This window comes from Pyrus communis, chromosome 1, assembly GCF_963583255.1.
Source record: "Pyrus communis chromosome 1, drPyrComm1.1, whole genome shotgun sequence".
Lineage (NCBI taxonomy): Eukaryota > Viridiplantae > Streptophyta > Magnoliopsida > Rosales > Rosaceae > Pyrus > Pyrus communis.
In genome coordinates this window covers 42503370-42526188 of record NC_084803.1, presented here as the reverse complement: position 1 = coordinate 42526188, position 22819 = coordinate 42503370, and the positions used below count along the sequence as shown (strand labels likewise).

At 37.7% G+C, this 22819-nt stretch overlaps 2 protein-coding genes across 6 annotated transcripts; both read right to left on the bottom strand.

Moving 5' to 3' along the window:
• Positions 1–435: 435 nt before the first annotated feature.
• On the bottom strand, positions 436–7976 carry LOC137714064 (uncharacterized). 4 transcript variants are annotated; one of them, XR_011065390.1, is made up of 11 exons: positions 7720–7976; positions 6992–7503; positions 6740–6817; positions 4752–4995; positions 3098–3348; positions 2786–2986; positions 2561–2653; positions 2363–2464; positions 1799–2195; positions 778–950; positions 436–670 (listed from the first exon to the last, which is right to left on the bottom strand). XR_011065390.1 is itself a non-coding variant. In XM_068453379.1 (11 exons), the coding sequence occupies exons 2-10, from the start codon at positions 7487–7489 to the stop codon at positions 919–921; spliced, it is 1896 nt and encodes a 631-aa protein (XP_068309480.1). In that variant the 5' UTR covers positions 7490–7503; positions 7720–7976; the 3' UTR covers positions 436–670; positions 870–918. The 4 variants fall into 4 exon arrangements, 3 of the variants coding, with proteins under 3 accessions (XP_068309480.1, XP_068309470.1, XP_068309472.1); XM_068453379.1 differs by having other exon boundaries at positions 870–950; XM_068453369.1 differs by lacking the exon at positions 436–670 and having other exon boundaries at positions 702–950.
• Positions 7977–9562: 1586 nt separating this feature from the next.
• LOC137712923 (uncharacterized) lies at positions 9563–15967 on the bottom strand. 2 transcript variants are annotated; one of them, XM_068452130.1, is made up of 10 exons: positions 15808–15967; positions 14556–15472; positions 14283–14360; positions 13558–13801; positions 12285–12535; positions 11968–12168; positions 11740–11835; positions 11534–11635; positions 11039–11393; positions 9563–9875 (listed from the first exon to the last, which is right to left on the bottom strand). In XM_068452130.1, the coding sequence occupies exons 2-10, from the start codon at positions 15456–15458 to the stop codon at positions 9844–9846; spliced, it is 2262 nt and encodes a 753-aa protein (XP_068308231.1). In that variant the 5' UTR covers positions 15459–15472; positions 15808–15967; the 3' UTR covers positions 9563–9843. The 2 variants fall into 2 exon arrangements, with proteins under 2 accessions (XP_068308231.1, XP_068308239.1); XM_068452138.1 differs by lacking the exon at positions 15808–15967 and adding an exon at positions 15641–15778.
• Positions 15968–22819: the final 6852 nt, after the last annotated feature.

The following is a 22819-nucleotide window of genomic DNA, read 5'->3' as shown; positions in this document are numbered from 1 at the left end:
TAGAACTCTAGATTTCTCAAGTCTTTGCACAATTACCAAAAGACACATATTTGTCTGTATCTAAATTTCTTTAGATTTCATTTTTATAGAAAAAATGATGCGAGGTATTGAGGCATTTGAAGACCAAGACGAAGTCAGTTTGTCACTTGCATTTTATGTATAACATTGCGCAGTAGGGTTCTGAATAGTTATAGTCATACCAAACGAGTCTTTAATTCTCTCAAATTTTGCTTATCAATCAATGTTATGCTTACCATGTGTGTTAAGATTAATTAATTAGAAAAATATGCTCTTTGCGGTTGAGTTTGAATCTCTTTTCTTAGAACATCTTTGTGAAGTAGATTTTCTGGCTCAAATAATTCATTCAACCCCAATCAGCATGTCTTCGGCGACAATTTGCTACGTCGTCAATGTTTAATGTTTGATATGATCAGTTCATCAATTAAGATTCGAAATCTGATCATTTTATGTTATGTATGGCCGTGCCTAAGGGCATGTCAGTTAAATAGATTCTTCTTTTTGATCAATCAAAACCCCCGTTTTCACGGTTTAGGCTGCTCCCATTTCACTCGCCAAACGATTTTCCGAAAACAATAACACCCTTGCTGCTGATTCTTTGGCTTCTATCGGTTGATCTTGCCATCACCAGCTGCGGTTCTGGACAGCAACTCTAAAAACAAAAACTAGAGGTTAAATTTCCGTTAAAATGTCCATAAAAACCCTAATGATCCATTGATACAATTTCATCAGTTATAACTGAACAAAAAATCCACTAACCATCCATGGCAAATTGAACACATTCATCTAATTCACAAAAAAGCTTTTGATGCGTCAAATGAAATATAATACTATGATCCAAAATATATTACTTCAGCTTCTTGATGGATAGACAGAACATAAACATAGCTGATATGGATTTCATCTTCTAGGTCGGGAAGTCCGTGACCGACCTGAGAAAAGAGAACAAAAACAACAGTTGTTACAAACGAATTAAGCATCAAAACATATCACGCACGAAATGAATCAGAGGGCGTTCAGCGAGTAATCTCAGAGATAAACTTGAATTTATGCAATGCAAGCCATGAGTGAATTTATCACCGGTAAACAACTAAATGGAAAACTAATTTGAGGAAGGACCCATCAAAACTATAAAATTTGAACACTTCATAAAAATCATCGTTTCTACACTACAAAGACACAACGCCAAAATTTCACTAGGGAGATGCAGGGAAAAGTATTTCAGATCAGACAAGAACCATCCACAGTAACATCGCACGATGGTGGAAAACCTTCGTATTTGTCAAACCAAACCAGATACTAAAAATTTTGAGTTTTTAATTACACAGGAGGAAGCAAAACAGTGGCAAATGATGAAAATTACACCTCCGATCACCATTCTCATTGGTTCCACACATTACCACTAATAGGAGGGTCAGTCATTCATGGAACCAATAGCTTCATTAAGAGGACTACAAGAAACACATATCCAAAAAGTTGCCTCTGAAGATATAGAATTTCAAAGGCTTTTTATCACAGAAGGTCGTTGAACAAAAATAACACATGTACACTCGACCTTCATTAACTTATTTATCAATGAAGAATTATGAAACACTTGATATGTTATGGTGCCTCATTCATATTCTTCCCTATCAGTTTTTAACAGACAAGAAAATAGAAAATTAAATTCTCAATGCAAATGAATCATACTACAATATAAAGTATCAAAATTAGTAAATCTGTTTTTCCACAAAAACTTATGCAATAACTCCTTAGAAAGTAAGTATTCAAAGATGCCTACCATTTCGAGAGAGTTGATTTTCTGTAGGCCTCTCATTCTGGGAAGGGGGTTGCATATGACTAGTCAACTGTACTAGTAGACCTTCAAACCGACTCATTTGCTCTGATAGCAAGCCCTCAACCCGACCAAGTTGCTCTTTCAAGCTCTGTACCTCAGCAGCACTTTTTCGTTCAGACTCCTCTTGCCGCTGCTTTGATTCCTCAAGTTGCCTTTTAAGTTCACTGACAATAGACGACGACGATGATGATGGCTCCATTAACTCTTTACGTGTTACACCATCCCCGTAACCACGCACCCTCGATGAACGCTCAGGTCCAAAAACCTTTACAAAAATCTCATCTTCAGTCATCTGTGAGTTTTCCGCTGCCATTTGAGCATAAAGTCTCTTGAGCTTCGACTGCGTTCACAAAATGGAACAACTAGGAAAAATTAAATATTATTCTCATTTTTTCACATAAAGAAGAAATGAAACCAAACCTATACGGAACTCAACATACATAATAAATTAACTAAAAATTAGGTATGCTTGCATTTTTATAGTTTAATTCCAGGTTCAATATATACCAATGCCTCCTGTGAAGCTGGATTTGCGGCTAGTCCATCAGGCCGCACATGGGTGAGTTCCCAGAAAAGTGTACGGCCAGGCTCATTTCCAGTCTTATTTTTCTACCAAAAACAAAGAGAACAAGAAGAAGTAGAAAGATGAGCAACTCAGTAAGATATTACTAAACACAAGACACAGTGAATAAAACAGGTCATTACCTCTTCCTCACGGATTTGCGAGAAACTCTTGGAGCCAGATGTGTGAATAATGTTATTTTTGGAACCATTCTCCCTGTTTTGCTTACTAAGTACCTGCATTTAAGGAAAAGACCATCAATGTATACAAATAAACAGAGTAGAGAACTAAAAGGTAAATAGGAAAAATGTAAAGTTCTTGATTTTTTTCTCTTGTTATCTTCTTTGATATGTAACATTTGGCAGTACCTGCCATTCAGGTGAGCTCCACAAATTTACAAGATACTGCCAATCATCCTCTGCAACATTTGGTGGTACTTTTTCACGTGCTTCCTCAATCGTCTCACATGTTTCATAGCACGTCTTCTTAAGGTGATGCCGATAACTGTGGTAGGATCTATGAATCTGATCCAACACCCATTTCATGTGATCTTCAACTTTGAAACGCTTCTGAGGAACATGTACGAAGAAATATTACACAATGAACATGCAAAAATAAGGATTTAAGGGAAAATTAATTGGTCTACTGTGAACTACTTCCAAATTTTTTGTTGTACTGACCAAGACATGTTCAAATGCCTTCTTTTTAATATCAAATGGGATTTCCTTCCATGACTTGACTTGTAGGGGTATCTCCCGTGTTTGCCTAACCAGGGCTGTACACTCTGATTTGAAAAACGTGGAGCCTTCACCTACGGCCCTCCGGTTCTTCCAGCTGATTTCGAATCTTTCTCCAGGAGGAATTTGAGCTAGTTTAAGGTTACGGGTAGGTCCTCGTGTCTTCCTTTTCCCCACATTAGAGCTTGGTAAAACTAGAAAGAAAATAATCAAAATTTAATAAACAGGAAAGAGGTAGCCTTCAGTGGTAATGAAATATATAATATGCATGCCCCATCCTAAGTAAATATCATAAGAAGCAATTAAAAGATTAGGGTTCATTTGAAAACGATTCTAAGAGGACCAAAATCACTTTTAGGGAGTAGCACCTCCCATGCGCTTCTTTGTAAAATTACTGAAAAATTATTTGTAGAGAAACACCTCCCATGTGATTCTCCATAAAATGACTTAAAATTATTTTAAAGTGATTTTATGAAGAAGCACAGAGGAAGTGCTTAAAAATATTATATTATTAACATTAATCAAGTGTGAATATAATATTGATATAAAATGAACTCAGATGTAGATTCTTATGGTCTTAAACAATATACTTAATATACAAATAGTATGCGGAAAAAAACTTGAATAATGATGTCTACAAAGGTTCTATCGATTTAGAAGATTTTATCTGCACACACCTATACACGGTGGGAAAAGTGATAAAACTGTGTACGTACACACTTAAGTGCGAGCACTTAAGGAATTAATCAAAGTCAATCCATATTTGATCAAAACCACAACATGAAACATGCAGTGACAAAAAAGTTAAACCATATGTAATACAAGTATCATTCAAGCATGAGAACTACGAAGCCTTTATAGAACAATTCAATAAACGTACTTCCACGATAAGGTTTTTGTGCAACTGCAAAGTTACTTCATATCAACCTAAAGTTGCCAAGTTTAAAACAGGACTAGCCTCTCTGCAAGCAAGGGTAAGGCTGCATAGATCTGAAGCCCACAACAGAAAGAGCCTTAATTGCAGGTTTTCTCTCTTTCTTAACCTTATATTTTTAGAATGATAATCATTTAAAGACCCCCTATTTTGTGTTGATAAGTTTATCAGAGCTCAAACTTATCAAAGGCAAATGTATGTATGAAATGCATTGTTTATCAATTGTTTAAGGAAGATAGCTAATTTCTAGGCATTCTAGCAATAATTCCATTTACACATTTTGGCTAAGACGTGCGCTATTCTGCTGAGGCTTATGCTTATACTATCTGTGGTAAACTGACACTTCTTAAATAAAATATTAAAGACCCAAAATGTCTCAAGTCCCTAACAAAAATAATGAGAAGTAGTGGAAACGGAATGGATGAAATGGCTTCTCTTTTTGGAATTGGTTTTTGAATGTAGTAAACCGTCTGTGAGTTATGCTTGTTTCGTTTCTAAGTTTGAAAGATTGTTGAATTATATGGTGTTCGTTGATTACTAGTCAACATACTTTTAACTATAATGTATTTTTTTTATTATTATAATTCGAGTCTCAGCTTACCCTTTCACATTTTTAAACATTTCCAAATAAAGTAACAAAATAAAAGGAACATGAAACCTTACCATTACTTGTCCCACATTCTTTACCGCACAAACCAGCAGCTGCCCAATATTTCAGGAATTTCTCCTTCACCCGTTTCATAAGGTCCAAAAGAAAGTTACCCTCACTGTAAAAGTTGGTGCAGTTCTCCCAAATATATTGGACGTCCTTGAATACATCCTCCGAGTTTGTATACTTTGTACCATTTTGAAGATGGTTGCAAATTGTTCCAAAATCCATTGGTGTTTCTATGACATCAAAGTAATCCTGGTTCCAGACGCCACCACACCCACACCCAAGGGAAAAAGAAAAAAAGTAGAAAATAAAACAGTAAGAGCAAGAGGAAAATTATAAAAGAAGGCAGCAACGCATTTCAAAACACACGACATATATAACACCAGTGTGGCGTTGCAGGTCTGTATGTAATAACATCAAATAAAAAATTAAAATCATCTCTCAGAAAGCTAACATTTCCAACTTGTGAAATAGAACCTTAAGACTTTACAAAAAGCCTTGTTTTTCCTTTTTGAAAACATATTCTACATAATGTCTAGAACAGCATACGAACCCCAATGTGCGTTCACTTGCAGATGTATGTATGTATGTATAAAATAATATGGAGAACAGAGACTTTTGTTTTTTTTTTTTTTTTTTTTTTTTGGGAGAAGAAACGAAAGAATTTTATATATAAAAGAGAGAAGTTGTGTAAGTGGATAAGAGTTCCACCTAGAACTGGAAGTAACGAGCAAGGACCTTTAAGATAATGCTAATTACACATGGTAAAGCTAAACCGTATCATTTAACGGCTGCTTACAAATCCCTTAGTATAGAAGACAGAGAGAGAGAGAGTAAGCTCTAAACGCATAGGATATCCAAATCTTCCAACAATACATTATTCTGTTTCTGACCACAATTAAGTGCTTTTCAGGCTTTTACTGCAGCGGTTTTTGGTACTTTTGACCCTGGCTTTGTAACCTTTGTTCTATATACATTAGGCATTACTTATTATGCAAGCAAGATAGAAAAAGTACAATAATATGTATATACAAATACATAAATAATCAAAACCGATGTTTTCATACAATCAAATGAAATCAAATCAGGTTTTTTGACCTACTTGGTAAAAGAATGGAAATATATGTGTGCGCCAATAAAAATAATAGGTTTCGACTCCAGCTTTTGCTTTCCTCTCAAGCCCAAAACCATTCTTCACTGCAAGCCAACCACACAAGAATAGAGGCCCCAACCAAACTATCCCACCCCTCACTCTCTCTTTTGACTGTGAACTGTTATAGGAAATGAAAAAGTGAGGGAAGTCGGAATGCAAGGAGGAGCCGCCAATGCTCAATTGGAATTGTCATGATTTGAAGAACATAGAAAGTACACCTCCCACCTTGTGATGTCTCTTCCTTAGATGGATGAGTGAGCACTTTAGAGCAATCACTAGAGATAGACATGACACTCCCCCATGTCACGTCCAGGTAACAGCCTCCAACATTCAGCATAAAAGAGTGCATACTAAGCACTTAGTTTGTATACCTAGGTAGCTAACTCATATTATAATATAGTCCCATGCAGACAAAACAAAACATTGAGGTCATATTTCCACAAAATTTACAAGCTTAGTGGTAAGCTTGTATCATTCAGTTTAATAATGCATGCCAAACACTCATTGTGTATACTTAGATAGCTAAGTCATAGCATTAATATTATACTTTGGTGCAGACAAAACATCTCATTCAGGTCATTTTTCCACTAAATGTACAAGCTCTTAGCGATAGTCGAGCTTGTACCCCAAAAGCTAGTTTCTTACATGTTTAACAGGGTATCTCGACGTACTTATTGCTAGAAGCCACAATCCCTTTTTAAAAGCTTTTTAAACGCAATAGAGATAAAAGACAGTACAGAACCAGAAGACATATTCCAGAGCATTATATCATGACGATCACCATGTCATGTTATCACTTGAGAAAAACAGTAAGACAACACACAAATAGAAAGTCACACTCACAGGTAACCTCAGAGCTATTGGATCCACGGGAATGTTGAAAGGTACAGCTGCATCCATTTTCATAACTTTCCTAACAACCTAAAAGTAAAATAATTTGAGAACATCAGTAAGTTCAATCACATTAAGCACAATCTGGTTAGATAAGCTTGCGTAACAAAATATCTGATTAAGAACATACAAGAACATAAGCAGGGCCTAAAATTGTAAACCAAAATGTTATAACAGAGACCAATTACAAAATATTCATCATACCGCAAGGGCAGCACCCAATTCTTTCTTGTTAGAGCGAGGTTCATGTGTAGGCGATTCTTGCTCATTCTGGAACCTACAGCTAGAACCCGAGACTGCCAATGGACTCACTTGCGCACCATCAATCTGCTTCGATGAGTTTGCCATCTGGTGATTCACTTCACCATACCTCTTAAGCAAGTTCTGCACTGTCCTATCCAAAGAGCTCACATTTTGATCCCCATCTGACCATTCACTCCTCATTGAAGAAGAATCACTCCCCGAATCAATCTCCAATTCGGGGTTAAATTCCTCATCATTGCGGTCCTCATCATCAGTTTTATAATACTCAAGAATATTATTTCCTTCTTCAACATTGTGACTTACAAAATTCAAGAAAGCATTTTCTCTCTCATTGACCACTCTCTCACTCACCACCCTCTCACTCACCACTCTTTCACTCACCACATTCGGGTTCTTTCGCGGCCGTCCCCTCCCCCTGCACGCTTGTTTCCGCTTCATGATCTACCAACAAACTTCAAAAAAATTACAAATCAAAAGAAATAAAAAATAAAATATCAGTCAGATCAAACTGGGTTCCTCAAAAATATCTCCAACTAATTCAAACTACAAAAATAAAATAAGAGCAGTAATTATAAGCTAAAAAGCTCCAAAATTGTTTAATTCGTTCAAATAAAAAAAAATCCATCAGAAAAATCAAAAGGTAAAACAAATGAGAGAGAAGGAGTTACCTTCTTCAGTATCGAATGGATCGGAGAGATCTAGGGTATGGAAGATTTGGGGATCATCTTGCTTTTCTGTGTGGAATCATGGTTTGATTTGGACACAGAATCTCGGCTGTAACTGTAAGTGTGCGTTATAGATGTTGCAGGTAAAGCCTATGTCAGTTGGGTTCCCGGCAATAACTATGGTTACATTTTCGTAACTGACCAAACCAGATTATTGTCACTAAAGATATTTTTAATTACAATGAAAAAAAAAAAATGGAAAGTGAGCATTCGATTCTCATTTCCTAATTAGAGCAACTTCATCTTTAAAAAATACGGTGGTACACAGTTTATTTAATTTACTCAATTAATGTGTGCCAATTGAATCCACTAAATGAACAATGATAAGTTTTAATAAACAGTAATTTGTTAAATACATTTCTACCCGTAAAACTAAATAGCTTAATCAATTTTATTAAAATATTATTGATTTTTATTATAAAATAATAAATAATTTTAATTTTAATTTTAATTTCTAACTTTATAAAAAATATTATTAATTTCTGACATTTTATTTATTTATTTTAAATAAGAAGAAGAAAAGAAACGAATTTTATATAAATGCTGTGAAACAACCTCAGAGTCGGCTTCCCAAAAAAAGGTCTTTTATCATCTCTGAACTCCCCAAAATCTACTTGGATCTCTCTCCTCTTCTTCTGTGTCTGTCTGCGTGCACGCATACCCCAAAAAAGCTCCTCCAATGAAGCAGACCAGAGCACGCCAACCCACCACCCATGCCGTCAATCCCCATTTCTTTCTATGACGAAACGACCCTTCTCCTCCCTTACCACCGCCACCATCCTCTCCGCTGTTATACCACCACCAGCTCATGCCTTCGGTTCCGGCTCCACCCTTGTCGTTATTTCCGCCTCCAGCACCGTCTGCGGTGTGGTGTCAGAACAACCGCGGCAGCCCATCATCTGCTACCGCCGCGGAGAAACAGTCACAGTCGAGCCCAACATCTCTTTCTCCGCCATCTCTTTCGCACGGACCTCTCTTTGCGGCCTCCGCTCTGGTGGATACAGCCTCCGATGCTAAGACCTGGCGCAAAAAAAAAAAAAAAAAAAAAAAAAAAAAAAATCAAGTGGCTGACGTCAGCCTGTCACGTCAGCCTGAGGTCATGCACGTTGGTCTTTAGCTCAGCATGTTTTGGGCTAACCTATGGACTGACTTGGGCTGGATGCCAGCCTATTTAAATAGGCTGACAGGTTTTTAAGGGGTGTCAACCTATTTATCCTGCTTTGAACTAGCCTATGCTTCAAGTGGAGTTGCTCTCAGTAGGATTATTTTTGGTTAAGCTCCTTAGAACTTGATTTGATTTCGATTCCAGTTTGCACCATAAAAATCAAAAGTCATTATTTTATTCCCGGAAACTTGATTTCGATCCTAATTTGTCCTCTGAAATTGAAAAATCGTTACTTTACTCTCTGAAACTCAATATTCACTTTACTTTGAGTTGTTTTTATGTATTCTGTTAAATAATTGTTCAGCCAACTTATGCAACATAATTAGCGCCTACTTAAGGCTGACGTGACATCAGTTCACATATCCAATTAAATGGTGCCACATAGATAGAAACATAAAAGTAAAAGAAAATTTAATTTTCAAACATTGTATAACATATTAAATAAAGTAAGAAAAATAGCAAAAGCATTTCTTAGGAAATCCCGTCCCTAGATTTCACAGTTTAAAATTACGAATTTTGTATTTCGTATTCGTATTCAATGTTCCCTTGGACATAAAAGAAACATATTCTTTCTATTCCTACCATTTTTGGAGGTGATTGAAATAAATAAGCGTTCTTAACTAAAAAAATCCCGATGTCATACATTAACAATAAAGTCTTGTCACACTAAGTGAAATCGACTGTCCTAGAACACCACTGCTCCACTTTACAAAACCCTGGTGTCATAAAGAAAGAAAACACGAGAAACTACTGCACCAATCCATTGGTACAAGTACGTGAGTTACAAATTCAACATTTATCCACGTAATTCACACGACACGTTTGGGCCATTGAAAGTAACAAATAAATTACTATCAGGTTCTTAACGGAGATGCAATACACAAATATAGCTGATGTGGACCTCATCTTCTAGGTCGGACAGTCCGCGGCCGGCCTGAAAAAGGAGAACAAAAAACAGTGGCTGTTACAACCTCCAACACTAAATGAATTGAGTATCAAAACATATCCTGGACGAACTGGACTGGAAGCATTCAACTAAGAGCAATCTCAGAGATAAGGTTGAGTTTGTACAGAGCAAGCCCGACGGTTAATTTATATTCGATGAACAAGGACCCTGTTCAAACTATTACATTTCCACCACTTAATAAAAACGCGTTGTATGCATGCACTTATAAAATAGGCATCCAATATAGGTGAGGCAAAAGGCATTCAAAAATGCAATCTCCTTTTATTTTGTTTGCTTTAAATTTTTGTTTATAAAGTTAAATATATGCTTCTGGTATTCTGCCATCCCTAAAGCAACTCCTCAAGCCAAAGAGGGTCACCAAGATGTACGCACCGCCATCTACATGCCGCTTTAGAAACTAATGGAAAATTAAATGACTGCAAAAATTTATTAAGATGAGGAATGAAATGGGGAAAAACACATAGGCAAGTATGATTTCACTAGGGAGATGCAGTGGTAAGGAAAACAAAGAGCAAACACAGCGGCAAATGTTCACCATGGAGATGCAGGAAAAAGTATTTGGGTACGCAGTAACATCATACGATGTTGCAAACTTATGGTATTAGCTAAACCAAATCAAGTGCTGAAAATGATGAAAATGACACCTCCTGTCGCCATTCTCATTGATTCCACACACTACATATTTACCCAAGTAGGATGGTGTGTTATTTACGGAACCTATATCTTCATTAACAGGACTATAAGTAACATGTACCTAAACGTTGGGATGGAACCTCTGAAGTCACAGAACTTCAGGTCCTTCAACACATATAGCCATGGTACAAAGCCACAACATTTTACAAAAACCAAAGGCATTTCTTATGACACGGAGGTCATGATATAGAACAGCATACTAACTCAACCTTCACTGAATTCTTATCATCAGTGAAGAGTTATGAAACACTTATAGTGGTGTCTGCCTCATACTTTACCAACCAAGAAACAAGTAGAATTGTCAATGCAAACGAGCCATACTTCAATGTAAAGTATAAAAAGATTGTAATTCCGTTTTTTCCAGACACCATATAGCTAATTCTTTTTTTGGTCAACCATATAGATACTTCCTGGAACGAGTATTAAAAAATGCATACCTCTTTGGGAGGGTGGATTTACAGTAGGCCTCTCTGTCTGCACAGGGGAACTAACTTGACTTGCCAACTGTACTAGTAAACCTTCAAACCGATTCATTTGCTCTGAAAACAAACCCTCAACTCTACCAAGTTGCTCTTTTAAACCCTGTACCTCAGCAACACATCTTTGTTCCGACTCCTCTTGTCGCTGCTTTGATTCGTCAAGTTGCTTTCTGAGTTCACCCCATAGCTCTTTGGAGGTTATACCACGTTCCCTCTGCGGACGCTCAGGTCCAAAAACCTTTTCATAAATCTCGTCTTCAGTCATATGCAAGTTCCCCGCAGACACTTCAGCATAAAGTGCCTTGAGCTTTGACTGGATTCAGAAAATGGAACAACTAAGTGAAATATAAGAACAAAAGAAAAACAAAAGTATACTGAACTCAACATACATAACTAATTAAAAGTTAGGTATGCTTGCATTTTTAATTTAATTTTCGGAATCAGTATACATACCAATGCCTCCTCTGCAGCTGGATGGGCAGCTTTTCCATCAGACCGCAAATGGGTGAGTTCCCATAGACGTATGCGACCAGGGTCATTTCCAGTCTTCTTTCTCTATCATTGAACCGAATAAAAATAAAATTAAAAAATTGCTAGCAACTCAGCAAAATATCCCTTAATATTTAAACACAATATTCACTGGACAATACAGGTCATACCTCTTCCTCGTAGATTTGCGAGAAACTCTTGGAGCCACAAGTGTGAATTAAGTTATTTTCTTTGAAACCATTCTCCTTGTTTTTCTTACTCCATGCCTACATTTAAGGAAGACAATGTATGTATAAAAATAGAACTAGGAAAGAGTAGAGGAACTGAAAGAAACATAGAGAAAAATAACTTGACTTTTTCCCTCGTTGTCTTCTAAAATATGCAACATTTGGTTGTACCTTCCATTCAGGTGAGCTCCATAAGTCTGTAAGATACTGCCAATCATCCTCAGCGACACTTGGTGGTACGTTTTGCAGTGCTTCCTCAATTGTCCCACATGTATCATACCACAACCTCTTGAGGTAACGCCGATAACTGTGGTAGGATCTATGAATCTGTTCCAACACCCATCTCATGTGATCTTCAACTTTGAAGCGCTTCTGAGAAACATATATGAAGAAATATTATACAGTAAGCATACAAAAGGATTTGAGGGAAAATTAATTGGTAGATAGTGTGAACTACTTCCTTCCCAATCTTGTGTTGTATTACTAACCAAGATACGCTCAAATGCCTTCTTTTTAATATCAATTGGGATACTCTTCCACGACTTGACCTGTAGGGGTATCTCCCGGGTTTGCCTAACCAGGGCTGTACACGCTGATTTGAACAATTTGGAGCTTTCACCTACAGCTCTCCGGTTCCTCCAGGTGACTTCAAGTCTTCCCCCAAAAGGAACTTGATCTAGTATACGGTTAACAGTGGGCCCTCGTGTCCTCCTTTTCTCCACATTAGAGCTTTTTAAGACTAAAAAGGAAATTAATCAAAAGCTAACAAAAATGAAGGCAGAAGTAACCTACACCGATGATGAACCACACACTATGCATGCCTCATCCTCACAATACAACGTAATGGGCAATTAAAAGATTTATCAAAGCACAATCACCACAGGCAATGTATGTATGAAATGCATAATCTTTCTCCTACTTCTACCACGGGATCACCGGTCAATCCAATCCATTCTCTACCAATCAATGGTCAAATATTATTAACTATTTATTTATAGGAAAGTGTTCTTAAACATCAAAACAGAATGGATAAAAATCTATAATATATGAAAAAAGAAATAAAGATAAAAGGTGAAAAACTGAGGGATACCTCATAGATAATGATTTTATACCTTGAGAACTCAAGTTGAAACATATGCTGAACTGCCAATTCAAATGTTCTACAGTCTATAATTTAATCTTTTTGTTTGTAATTAATTATGCACGCAGGCATGGATCTTTTTGCATTCACCAACCAATTAAGTCTTTAAAACTACTGCATTAGCATACAGGAGCATTCCATCGCCCAGTACATGTACAACAAACCAAAAATCACTAAAATCTTGTTAACTTTACTTACCAATTGATGTAAAGCATTCAATCTTATGCGTACTTGTGCCCACTCATAGAAAACATATAAATTTACAACAAAGAGATTGCATAAATGACAAAGAAAATGACCAACATTGTATAATTGCATAAATGACATCCATTAAGTTTATTTTATGCTTAACTGCCTACCGAGTAAAAATTTTATCACCAAGAATAACAAAGAGGGTTTTGTTGAATTGTACCAGATTGGCTGATTCATATGTTGAATGATAGTTGACATTTTTTAACCATAACATAATTGTTATAGTTTTGTTATTATAATTATAAGGCTTATGCCCCTACACCTTTCCATACGGGGCATCAAAACGCCATGTCTCGTGCTTTCATGTTTTAAAACACTGCAGGACGACTAGAAAAATTAACAGAATAAAAGTAACATGAAACCCTTACCACTTCTTGGTCCTGGTTCTTTACTGCACAAACCAGCTTCTGTCCAATATGTCATGAATTTCTCCTTCACCCGTTTCATAAGGTCCAAAACAAAGTTACCCTCATTGTAATAGGTGCAGCAGTTCTTCCAAATGTATTGGACGTCCCTGAACACATCCTCTGAGTTCATATATTTAGTACCATTTTGAAGATGGTTGCATATTGTTCCAAAATCCATTGGTGTATCTATGACATCAAAGTAATCCTGTTCCAGCCACAACCACCCCCACACCCAAGAAAGGAAAAACAAAACAAAGTACATGATAACGCAATAAGAGACAGAGAAAGAGAGGAATTGTGAAAGAAAGATAGAAACGCATTTGAGAACACATATGACATGTTAAACAGCTATGTCACATTGCGGGTCTGTATGTAATAATATCAAATAAACAATTAACTAATTAAGAACATCCCCAATAGTTCCAACTTATGAATTAATCTCAAGACCTTACACTCAGGATAAAGGCTTTGTCACTCTGTTTTGAATACATTATATTCTACAAAATGTCCAGAACAGGATAAGAACCCAGACGTACAATAGCTTGCACATCTATACATACAAGAATACACTGTTTCTGACCAATTGTTAAATGCTTTCGAGGCTTTTAATGCAGGAGTTTTTGGTATCTTTGACACTGGCATTGTAAAAATATGCATTACGAAAATATGCATATAGAAAGACTCACAGGCATTCTCATAGCAACTGGATCCACAGGAGCATTGAAAGGTACAGATGCATCCATTTCCATAACCCTCTTAATAACCTAAAAGGTGAATAATTTGAGAACAGTAGTAAGTTCAATCACATTAAGCATAATCTGGTTAGATAAGTTCTCATGGAAAAATATCTGGTAGGAAAATCATGTTCATTGTTGAAAAATGAAAGTAAAAAGGACTACACCTAAAACTGTAAAACCAAAAGTTTACAACAGAAACCAACTATAAAGTTTCAAACATACCGCCAGGGAAGCACTCAATTCTTTCTTGTTAAAGTGAGGAACATGAGAAGGCACCTCTTGCTGATTCTCAAAACTAATCCAGGAACTCAAGCCTGTCAATGGTGTAGTTTCTGCGCGATCATGAGAAGGTGTCTCTTGCCCATTCCAAAATCTACTTGAAGAACCCAAGCCTGGCAACGGAGTGGTTTGCACAGGATTATGAGAAGGCGCCCCTTGCTCACTTGAGAATCTATTCCAAGAACCCAAGCTTGTCAATGCCTTATTTTGTGCACGATTATGAGACGGTGCTTCTTGCTCATCCTGAGATATACTCCAAGATTCCAAACCTGTCAATGCCTTAGTTTTCGCAGGATTATGAGAAGGCGCCTCTTGCTCATTCCTAGATCTACTCCAAGAACCCGTGCCTGTCAATGCCTTAGTTTGCAGACGATTATGAGAAGGCGCCTCTTCCTCATTTGGGAATCTATTCCGAGAACCCAAGCCTGTCAATTGCTTAGTTTGCGCACGATCAATCTTCTTGGACGATTTTTCCCTCTGGCGGCTTTCTTCAACATACTTAAGCAATTTTTGCACTGCCTTATCCACAGAGCTCACATCTTGATCCCCGTCTTGATCCCCACCTGACCAGTCGCTCCCGATTGAAGTAGAATTACTAGCTGAATCAATCTCCATTTCAGGGTTAAATTCCTCATCGTCACGGTCTTCGGGACTAGATTCATAACACTCAAGAATATTTCCTTCTTCAACATTGTGAGTATTGTGATTTACAAAATTCAAAAATGCGTTTTCGTTCTCATTGACCACTCGCTCGCTGACCACCCTCTCACTCACCACTCTTTCACTCACCACATTTGGCGTTTTCCGTGGCCTTCCTCTTCCCCTGCACGGTTGTTTCGTCCTCATGATCTACTAACAAACTTCAAAAAATTTAACTAGGAAAGAAACAAAAAAACAACATCAGTAAGCAAATCAGACTACAATATCTAATTAAGAGCAGTAATTGTAAGCTTGGAAGATCGAAAATTGTTCGATTCGTTCAAATGAGAAAACAAAAAACGTTCAGGAAAAATTAAGCATGTTGCTACCAAAAATGCTAACATCTAAGTCACAATCTGAGCAGCATTGAAAGCTTAAGAACTTCCATTTCACTTCAAACCCACCAAAACGTCTACCACCACAAAAACACGCATACTCTTTAGATTTAAGTTTATCTGAAGCAAAAGGACGGGGAGAGAGACATAGAGAGAATGACCTTTTTCCTGGACGAACTGAATCGCAGAAATTAGGGTTTGGAATAGCTGGCCATTTGGGGATTAGGGTTTTGAAAATCTTGCTTTTTCTCTGGAGTCAGGGTTTGCAGGTACTGGCACAACGAATCGTGGCTATAACTGCAATACATCACGGTATTACATCATCAAAAAAATGAAATGCTAACATCACGGCAACAACCATGGTTACTATAGACATCACGGCAATAACCATGGTTACTCTTTAAAACCACGAACCACATTCAAGTTCCACTGTGCACTCCAAATTCGATCAAATACAAGTCTATTACATGAGTGATGCTGGAAAGATCATGAACTATAATTCGTAAGTTATATTGTGTCGATTAATAGTTGGATTTCTAAAAACATAGGCTCTTTAATATTTTTCATACTATAATATTGATCATTGGGTTTTGAAATAAACACACAATTTTCGTTTTACTTTTTTCAAAAACTAAAAGCTATTTTGTTTTTATTTTTGACAATTTGTGCTTAGAAATATTTAAGATGATATATTTGATCCATGCATAATATCATGAAGAAAAATGACACAAATTATTAACAGTGGACACTTTTGTGCTCATTAAGGAACACCAAGTTAGAATAAGGCCTTGAAAAAGCCCAAGGGACATAAGCCCAAAAGGTTCGGAAGCCTGGGGAAGGACATGGCCGAGATCCTCGCATACCGACCTCGATGCCAGCCGACCAGGATAGGCTTTAAATGCCGATCGGAGAACACATGAGCAGACTGACAATTTCGTAACACGGATTTCTAGAGAAAGGCCTACTCAGATGTCATTCAAGCCACATGGCGACTTGGGGTCAACGTTGAAGACCCAAGATGGGACACAAAGTGTCGGGATAACGCTTAGGTAGATTAGGTTAAGTAACTGAGATTGACCGAGAGGAATAGGCTACTTTATTCTAGGCCGACGTGCATTCAACTAGATATCAGTCACTTCACTGCCGAATGTTGTTGACAGGTAAAAAAGTGTCAGCGAGCTAGTCCACGTAGAGTGGCACATTAAATGCTCACTGTACAATCAATTGAATTCAAGTAATAGTGGACGTAGTTCAGGTTTTGTGGGGGTGAACCACTTACATCTTTGTCTATTTAAATTTCAGTCCAAATCCTAAAGCCCACCAAGAGTTATATATATTTGATTGTTAGGTTTAAAGTATATTCGTGTCCACCTAGATTCATCTGGGTTTGACTTGCAAATTTTGAACGTTAACACAAATTTTTTACTACTTAGTTTTGGCAAAAGAGGAGATGAGGAAAATATAAAGGAAGAATAATGAGTGAAGATGGGTGGTAGGCAATGGCGGAATGCCGGCAAAGTGGTTGGAGAAGGTTCTCCAGGTACCACATGGAGATAGAGGTCTATTATGCAAGCCTTTGATGCATGTACTAAAAACACCCTTCCACTACCTTCTCGCCAAAATACCTTACTTGACATTCTTTCGCAGTCTTCACTCCGAGACCGCAACACAATACACGAGGACTTTATAGAGTGTTTTATATATCCTCCTAGTTAGAGCATTTCTAAGGGAGGTTAGCAAAGTTAGATTTGTTGTGCCACATAGAAAAAACGTAACTCCAACGAAGGTAGCAATCCAGTTAGCAAATTAAAGAATTAGCAACTGACCTTGTGTGTGTTTGTAAGAAACTTATCTCTGTTGCAGTCTTATTAGATTAGGAATGTGATTGTGTAAATCCTAGTGTATCTAGGAATATCTCTTATATTCCTATTAGGAGTTGATTACCTATTAAGAGTTGTAATCCTAAAAGGGTAAGGAATTAACATTCCTTACTACTATAAATAAAGGCACAATGGGGTAGAATAGAACACATCTCACAATTACACATATCTCTTTTTCTCTCTCTATGCCGCACCTTTCTCTGACTCTATGGCCTCCGTAATCGTTTAGTAAATTATGCCTACAACATGTTATCAACACGCTCTTGATGCTGCACTAACAAGAAAATTTATTCTTCAATCAGGGGAGATTACGTTTTTAATCATTCTTTTTATGATTAATCTATTATTTTATTGAATTGATCTACAGGCTATTGATTCAATTTAATTTTTCTGTGTTGAACGTGGTACAACACATTGAAGATGCAATTCCCGCTTTTTGAGAAGGATCTTTTACAATTTCAAAGGCTTTTGTAGTTTTCTGCCAATCAGGTACGCTTAAAATAAATGAAGATATTTTAAACAACCATGAAGCATGAAAACATTCCCCATGAAGTATGAACCCCCTACATTTATATTTACCTTCCGATATATATATTGTATATGTTTTATATATTTGTTAATATATATATATATATATATATATATTTATATTTGTTTCATGCGCTACACAATTAAATTGCTATGTGGAATCGTGAGTCAAAGTATATTCATAAATTAGAAGCAAATCTAGGGTTTGTAAAACCTTAACAATTTCGAGAAAAAAAAAAAGATATTGGGACTTTGCAGCACCACCACAAGGACCACCGTGCTGGCCTTAAGCCAGTCGTGTGGAAACCCTCCTTGACATGATGTCGTTTGACGTCTTAGACCTTTGTCGAAGCCTTCGGGCTTCACTGCACAATGTGGACAACTAGGGTGTGTGTCTGGTTTGGTTTCCTTACCACGAGCCTGCAGCCCCGACCCACATCAACGCATGCTGAGATGGTCCATTTTCACCTCGGTCCACGCCAGCAATTTGCTGTTGGGCTCTGCCACTACCATAACCCGTGCCTCAGTTAGTCAGCCCATGGGACTGGGCTTAGTACTCGCACGCATAAACCCGCAGGTCAGCACTTCCCTGGGCCTGACTCGTGCCCCCTTCAGCCCAAACCAGAAACCCAGCTGCGGCTAGGGTTTCCCTCGCGCCCGTAAACCTCTGGGCCTACCCCTGCGTTATAGCCATGATTGCTGGGCTTCTATCACTTGGCCCGTGGGCCTGAAGCCACCCCATAGGCTGCTATTGTAGCCACACCCATGCCCAATGCTCACGGCACCCAACCCAATTTTTGAGTTATGGTATTTTCGACCCAATGCTATTATTTTTGCTTCTACAATCGACCCCGTTTGGTCTCAATCTATTGAATTAATTAAAAGTGACATGCAGTCCATTAATCTGATAATGAATCCAAAATTATTGACCTAAAGATCACTTTTGGACATTAATGATTCAATAATTTATTTTTATACTTCGAACCATTGACATACTTTCGTAGTAACGAAACTTTCACACTTGAGTTTCTGAAGAAACTCAAATCCACTATACTTAAATCAGCATATTGCGTAATGTGTTCTTGCATGAACCTTTCTTTTTATGAACTAAACGTTCATAAACTAAATTGAACCTGTAGTTTCAAATTTAGTGTATTTGAAACCCGAAGTTTTCATAAAACAATACATACATAAAAACCCGACGTTTTTCATGAAAACCATGTCTTAGAACTCGAATGTTCTAACTTTGATGCTTATGGATGATTCATTCCCATAGCACCAATCACAATCTTATTCCCTCCAATTCAATGGATTGTTGAACCGTCACAAGTTTGATTTCCCTTATTTGGATGTTTCTAATAGAAACCACTTTATGTGGAGTACAAGACATTGCCTGAAGCACACCATGATTATATCCATAAATGAGTACAATTATGAACTTTATAAATTCGATTGAATTTTGACTGGAGAATACTTTTCTCGTTCTTCCATGTTTCTAACTCGCTCCTGAAGCAGCAGTGTATAAAGTGGAAGTTTACCAAATTCTCAAATTTGATTACTACCACAAACGTTAAAGAAAAGTATGAACCCAGTTCGGCTGGAGTCTACCGAATGACTCAACCCAGTTCGGTCAAAGCTTACCTAATGGTGATGCCCTGCTTCGGTAGGGATGTATTGAAGGGCATATTCTACTTCGGCAGAGATGCACCGAGTGGTATTACTTTGCTTTGGCAGAGACCTACTGAATAGACCCCTCCAGCTTCGACTGGAGCCTACCAAACCCAAGTTTGGGTCTGTCTCTCTCATGATCCAATTTTGAGTTTGTTTTTAAAACTTATGGTAGAATCAGGGCCTGCCAAGGTGTGACATCATGCCCGAAGCGTGGTTAGGTAGGAATGTGGGGAAGTTAGTTGTCTGGATGAATGCGATACTACGCATACAAACTTTACACGTAAATCACATCTCTAACAATGACTTCAGGTTTATCCAACCTGATTAAAAGCATTGGCACACTCCTCGTTGTATGAATGGTACTGCATCACCATTTAAGGTGACCTTAAATTGTCTATGTCGTTGATTTTTTAAGGATATTCAAGAGGACAATGATCATGAATGAAACCACTGAAGCAAATAGAGTGAAATATCTTTGCACCACCTCCAAAAATGAGCCTGAAGCTTGATTTGGGAACAATGTGTTGTCTCCTAACTAGGGCACACGCCACAGGTGGCCGGCCTGGAGCTGGGTGATTCGAGCAGTTTATTTGTCTTGGCACGACCATTTGGGACACTTAGGTCAACCAACGATGCTACGACGCATCTCCTTACTCGAAGTAAGGATTTTGTGTCTACAAACATACTTGCCAAAGCCCGCTCGTTTGGGAAATTTGATTTTTATATCATCCCTTGCAAAGATACGAAACGTCTCTTTCTTCACAGTGGATTTAAGGGAATATATGTGGACTAATCCAACCAAAATGTAGACCATATAAATACTTATGGTTTTGGTTAATGAATTGACAAACTGGTCACATGTTTGTCCACACACATTGCTGCTAAACCTCCTGGTTGATTAAGGGTTCACCACCCTACTTATCCCATAAAGTCTAGGAGACTGGATAATGCCGGAGAGTTTATGTCGATGGTTTTCGATAAAGTACTGCATGTATTTAGGGTTTATAATTGAACATCGAATTCCTATGTTTACCCCCAAATAGCCTCGCCTAGCAATCATAAAGCGCAATGTAAATGATTGCCCAAATTTTGGTATACGTACCAAGTTTTCGGTTTCTGCCTAAGGCTATGCAATCTTGTACGCGGTTATGTTGGTCCACCTTAAAGCTCATTGCCACCCAACTTATTTGATGTTACAGTTGGTTACTGGGTACGAACCCGACGATTTTCGTATTTATGTATTTGGATGTGCATTCCATGTGCCAAGTTGCGCTGCCACAACGTACTAATATGGGTCCTCAAATAAAGATGTGAATCTTTGTCAATTATGATTCTCCTTCAAACTAGCTCTCTTAGAGCCCTTGCATGCGATTTCTTTACCGTTCATTTGCAGGTTGTCACTTTAATGAGACAGTCTTCACGCCGTTAAGGGGAGATAATAACGTTAACATTTCTGGAGAACGACGCAAATTTGCGTGGAGATTGCCCATTATGTCTTATCTTGATCCCCGTACCACACAAGTGTGCCGCCTCTGTTTGACGGTTTGGACGCCCCTGTTGGACGGTCCGGTACACTAATGGATAACCAGTCAATCTGTCTTGGCTTGGAGCACCACATATCACTCGGTTCATAGGATTTACTTCCCTAGAAGAGGAAAACATGGAACAACAATGAATCTATACTTTATCGCTGTCTCAAATCATTTCCATATCATGAGATTAATCCAGATTACTCCCGAGACTTGAAGTTCTTAGTCCAGTATACTAGTTTGGATGAGACAATGGAATTGAAATGAGATTACCATCGATGATGTTTTCACTTATATGGTAGCTACTGACATAAATGAAAAGCAATGATATCGAACTGTGTTCCGTTGATTAAGTGACAACGTAGAACTGATTGGACAACTGAAATTACAATCTAGGTCAAATTCCTTACTAAAGTGTGTGTTGGATCTATCGTTTCTACATTGTCCAAGGTAACCTTGTTGTATTACAAGTGGGAAATGAAGTATTATTAGATGAATGAAATAATGCAATATGATGCATGCCTTACGGTGCAAGGTTTTTCTCAAACGTCCTGTGATTGATAGCAGCATTGTGAAATGTGGTTAGTGTTTCTCCATGGGGATATAGATATAGAGATTTGCGTGTAAGTTCCTGAAGAATTACATGTACTGATTCAAATAGTTCAAAACCATGGAACACCTTCTTAACTCGTTTTGAAGTGTTCACTTATGGATTGAAAAATCCGACGGAAGTGGTATACCTGTCTAAATGATTATTTGATCAATTAGGGATATAAATTATGCCCTTACGTGTTAAACTATGAAGTCTTATTCGGAATTGCTAGGGTTATAGTTTATGTCATTGACACGAATCTTACTAAGACTCCGGAAAAGATTGAGAAAACTGCCTCGCACATAAAGATGGAATTTGAGATGAAGGATCTTGGGAAAACTCGTTTATGCCTTGACCTAAAGTTAAAGCATTATTCTGACGGTATTTTGGTCTCTAGTCGAACTACACCCTGAAGGTGTCACCTTTGAGTATACCTTTGATCGTCCATACGTTATATACAAATGAGACCCTTGAAGAGGTTATGGAATCCGAAATTCCATATCTGAGTTCAACATTGTGCTTCGTTGTACTTAGCTCATTGTATTTAGACAGGACATCTCATTCGCTGTTGATCTATTGGTAAAGATGTAGCACCGCACCTACACGTATCCATTGAATTGGTACTAAAGACGTGCCCTGAAGGTACTTCGAGGGTAAATCCCAACGCATCTCGAGCAGATTCAACCCCCTGATCCTCGAAATGATGTTTGCCTTGTTATGCTGACGCAGGTTACTTATCAAACCCGCACAAGGCAAAATTCCCAAATGGTTATGTCTTTACTGTTAGGATATAGTAATATCTTGGAGGTTCACAATATGACCTTAGTTGTGAAATCTTTGAATCGTTCCAAGACTTTTCTCACTTCACTACGCCACAAGTGAGACATGGTTAGGAGTTCTTGTTGAGCATATTCGAAGTACTTACTGTTTTTCACCCATCGTTGAGTCCCAACAACGATCTATGAAGATCATG